General features: G+C 25.1%; 1 protein-coding gene across 1 annotated transcript; it reads right to left on the reverse strand.

Moving 5' to 3' along the window:
* Positions 1 to 618: 618 nt before the first annotated feature.
* On the reverse strand, positions 619 to 3,223 carry Bma-sox-3 (HMG box family protein; the record flags this gene model as incomplete). The annotated part of the gene is made up of 5 exons (XM_001893875.1): positions 619 to 826; positions 1,605 to 1,767; positions 2,062 to 2,259; positions 2,523 to 2,675; positions 3,031 to 3,223. The coding sequence occupies 5 exons, from the start codon at positions 3,221 to 3,223 to the stop codon at positions 619 to 621; spliced, it is 915 nt and encodes a 304-aa protein (XP_001893910.1).
* Between the last annotated feature and the right edge of the window lie 661 nt (positions 3,224 to 3,884).

The raw sequence follows: 3,884 nt of genomic DNA on the forward strand, positions 1-3,884 counted from the left end.
GAACGAAATGAATTCGTATTTAAATACTAACAATAATTTTAAAGTCTTAATGTTTATAAAAAAAGAACCTCTAAATTTGAAATTTATGATATTTCTAAATTAATGGATAAAGAAAAGAAATTTTAAAAATCATGATTTTTGGATTTAAATATATTATATAGTCCATTATACGATATTATATCAAAATAATAGAATGAATCTTCAAGAACTGAATTTTTCCTTATTTTATATTCAAAATGAATTCCACATAACAATCTTTCAAATTTGTTAAATTAGTGTGTCGGAAAAAAAAAAGAAAGAAAGAAGATATGTAAAAGAAAAAAAAAAAAGTTATGATGAATAGTTTCTCCTTTTCTTGTTCCATTTAAAATTTTACAAAAATCATAATTAAAATAATTTCATCTTAAAGTCATTTCGTAATTTATTCGCACAAATAATAAAATTCAAAAATGTAGAGAATTGAATTATGATCAATAGAAAAAATATAAGATGATTTCTCCTCTTTTTTTCTTTAAATTTCAAGTTTTTAGATAAAAATTCTTTGCATAAATTATAATAAATTGAGTGCGTTATAAAAACAAAGTAATGGAAAAAAAAAAAAAACAAACGTACATCAAATTATACGGCTGATGCAGCTTGTGTTAAAGCTGTTGTTGTAGTACAACATGCATTACTACTGCCATTGCTACTATTATTGCTATTATTTGCTACAGGTGATTGTACTGCAACTGCAGCTGCAGCTGCATGCGCCATAACATTTGTTTTCATTGCATATGCAGCTAATACATTTCGTTGTAAATCATATGGATTATATGTAGGCATTAAGCTGAAAGTATAGCAAATAAATAAATAAATGATTGCAACGGTGACAAATTTCATTTTCCATTTTTTTTAATCATAAAAATTTGTTACTTTTTGAATAATAATAAGTAAAATAAAAAGTATAGCAAATAAAAATCAAATAAAATCAACACTCTTTGAAATATTCGCAAACAAAAAAACAAAAAAAAAAAATTAAAATGAGGAATTAAGATATGTATTAATGAAGTAGAAAATGAAAGTAAACAATTGTAAATATTATCAATCATTCATTATCACAATTAAACCTGTAATTTATTTGTAATCAACCAAAATTAATCGAACTAATGTAATAATTACCTCAAATTAGAATTATTATTTCTCATTGATTAATAATAAGATAGATAAGATAAAATTTATCATGTCCTGTCATTTTACATATTAAATCACGGCATGAAACTCTCAGTTTACCTACTTATCGTTTCATTTACTATTGTTAAATTTATAATTTATTTATTTATTAATAATTATTTTATCGGATATATTCTTTTATTGGAAATATTTTCAATAAAACTTTGGTGATATATTATATCTCTTTTTACAAATACACTTAAAAATAGCAATGAAAATTAGCTTCTAAAAGAAAAAATAAAAATAAAATAACAACTTCAGGCATAAATAAATAGCTTAGAGTACTTATTTGTTTCTTTTTTCTCTCCCTCTTCCACTCTACCAAAGTAATAACAATGTTTTGAAAAAAAAAAGGAAAAAAGGAGGACAAAAAAGAAGCATATTTATTCAGTTACCCAGCTGTTGTGTTGGCTGGTGTGGTAGGATGAAAAAATGGTGGATAGTAGGGGAATTCGGTAGCTTTTGATAATGCCGCACTATCAGCGGCAATCTTAGCTGCCATATCAAGTGGATTCATTGATGGGTAAAATGGTGTTGCCCGTGATATTGTTTGTTGGCCTAAAAATATGCTAATTTTCATATTTAAAAATTAATCATCAAAAGTGGTTGATAAAATTTAAAAAGGTCTTGAAATAAATAATTATAATAGCTAATTATAAATTTATTATAATATAATAATTTTATAATTAAACAATTTTTATCATATATATATCATCATCATCATATATATATGTATGTGAGTAATATTTTGACATCAATTATTATTGATAAAAAAAGAATGATTAAAAATTTTACGCCAATGATCAATCAATCAATTAATCTTTTGTTATTATTTTATATAATATAACGAACTTAGCAAATTTGTTGCCGGAAAAGCAGTAAATGGTAATGTAAACCGGTATTTTTCTTTTGTCTTTGTCACACTTTTCGGTTTTCGCCGTGGCCGGTACTTATAATCCGGATGTTCTTTCATATGTAATGCACGTAAACGTTTTGCTTCATCTATAAACGGCCTTTTTTCTGCATCACAAAGTTGCTTCCATTCCGCACCTGAAATTGAAAAGAAAATTAATTAAAGAAAAAAAAAGAAAAACATCTCGAAAGAAAGACTATTCAATTACTGAGGTAAATTTTATGCCAAAGGCGCTATATTTCATTTTATAAAAAAAATTTTAAAAAACAGTCTCAGTATATCTTAGTTAGATTAACCCTTACCTTAACTAACTAGATTAATCGTTAAAATATCACAAAATAAGACAGCAATGAGAATTTTTGCAAAATTTTTTGAAATTATTTCGCTACAAGATGCTAACCCAAACGTTTGCTAATTTCGCTATTATGCATTTTAGGATTATCTTGTGCCATTTTTCGTCGTTGACCTCTAGACCAAACCATAAAAGCATTCATTGGCCGTTTTACATGTGATTCCATTGACATTTTGCCAGAGCTAAGGCTTATTGCATGACCTGAAACGAAAATAAATTTACTGTATTTTCCATTAGCAAATATTTAAAATTAACTAAGCTTATAAAATAAAAATTCATTCAGCATCATGCAAGCATATGGTAGCAACTACAAGTATAGCTTATAGTAAATAGCTAGAAATTATACATTGATAATTACTGATTTAAAAGATGAAAATTACTTCATTGAAAACAATAACAAAAATTATGAAATTAATGGAATTTCTCTTAAAGATATCTTAATACAAAAATTTATAAAATAATTAACTAAGAAAGTAAAAAAAATCGAAACATTATGATTATTAATAAACTTCAATTAACTATTACTTATACTCATTTAATACTATAAATGATTTACTAGTAGCTGATGAACGACCGCCATCTGATGATACGGAACCAATATCATCATCATCATCCAGTAATTCATCATCTCGTTGACTATTATGTAATTTATGAGTTGCAGCAATTCCTGTTCCTGATACATTGACCGGAATAGTTGATGCTGATGGTGCTGTTACAATTGACGGATAAAGCATGGTTAATTCGGTCATCAGGATTAAGAAATAATGATGTACTGATTGCTTAGAATATTTATCGAATTCAGTTAATCAAAACTAAACTGATAAATACTATTGACACTTCCGTTTCTTTTGTTTTGTTCTTTTTTCCTTCCTGAAATTTTTGTCATTTTTCAAATGAAGTATAACGAAATGCTTTAGCAATAATCTATTCGAAGATATATTAAAAGTATTAAATGATAATTTATGGCATTAAATATATTGTCGACAACTTTACTTTTTTTTTCCCTCTCTTCTATTCCTTTTATTTCTTCCTCGTTTTTTTTCTCTTTTGTCTTAGTAATAAAATATTTGGGTAATGTTTAGCAATATTTTGTAAGATTAGATATTATATTACATGCTCAATTAAATTATAAATGAAAAGTAGAAAAAAAGGGAGGAAAGAAAGGAGAAGAAAAAGAAGAAAAAAGATATATTTCTAATATCAGAAAATTCATCATGATGACACTTTTGGAAATGAATGAGAAAATATTCGAAACAAATGATAAATAAGAAGACAAAAATTTCTTTTAGCTTTTTGTACTTTTAGCTTTTTGACAATGGTGACAATAAGCAAATAATATATATATATATATATATATATATATATATATATATATATATATATATATATAATGAAAATATTATGACAAAA

This window comes from Brugia malayi (genome assembly GCF_000002995.4).
Source record: "Brugia malayi strain FR3 genome assembly, contig: Bm_v4_ChrX_scaffold_001, whole genome shotgun sequence".
NCBI classification, from domain to species: Eukaryota; Metazoa; Nematoda; class Chromadorea; order Rhabditida; family Onchocercidae; genus Brugia; species Brugia malayi.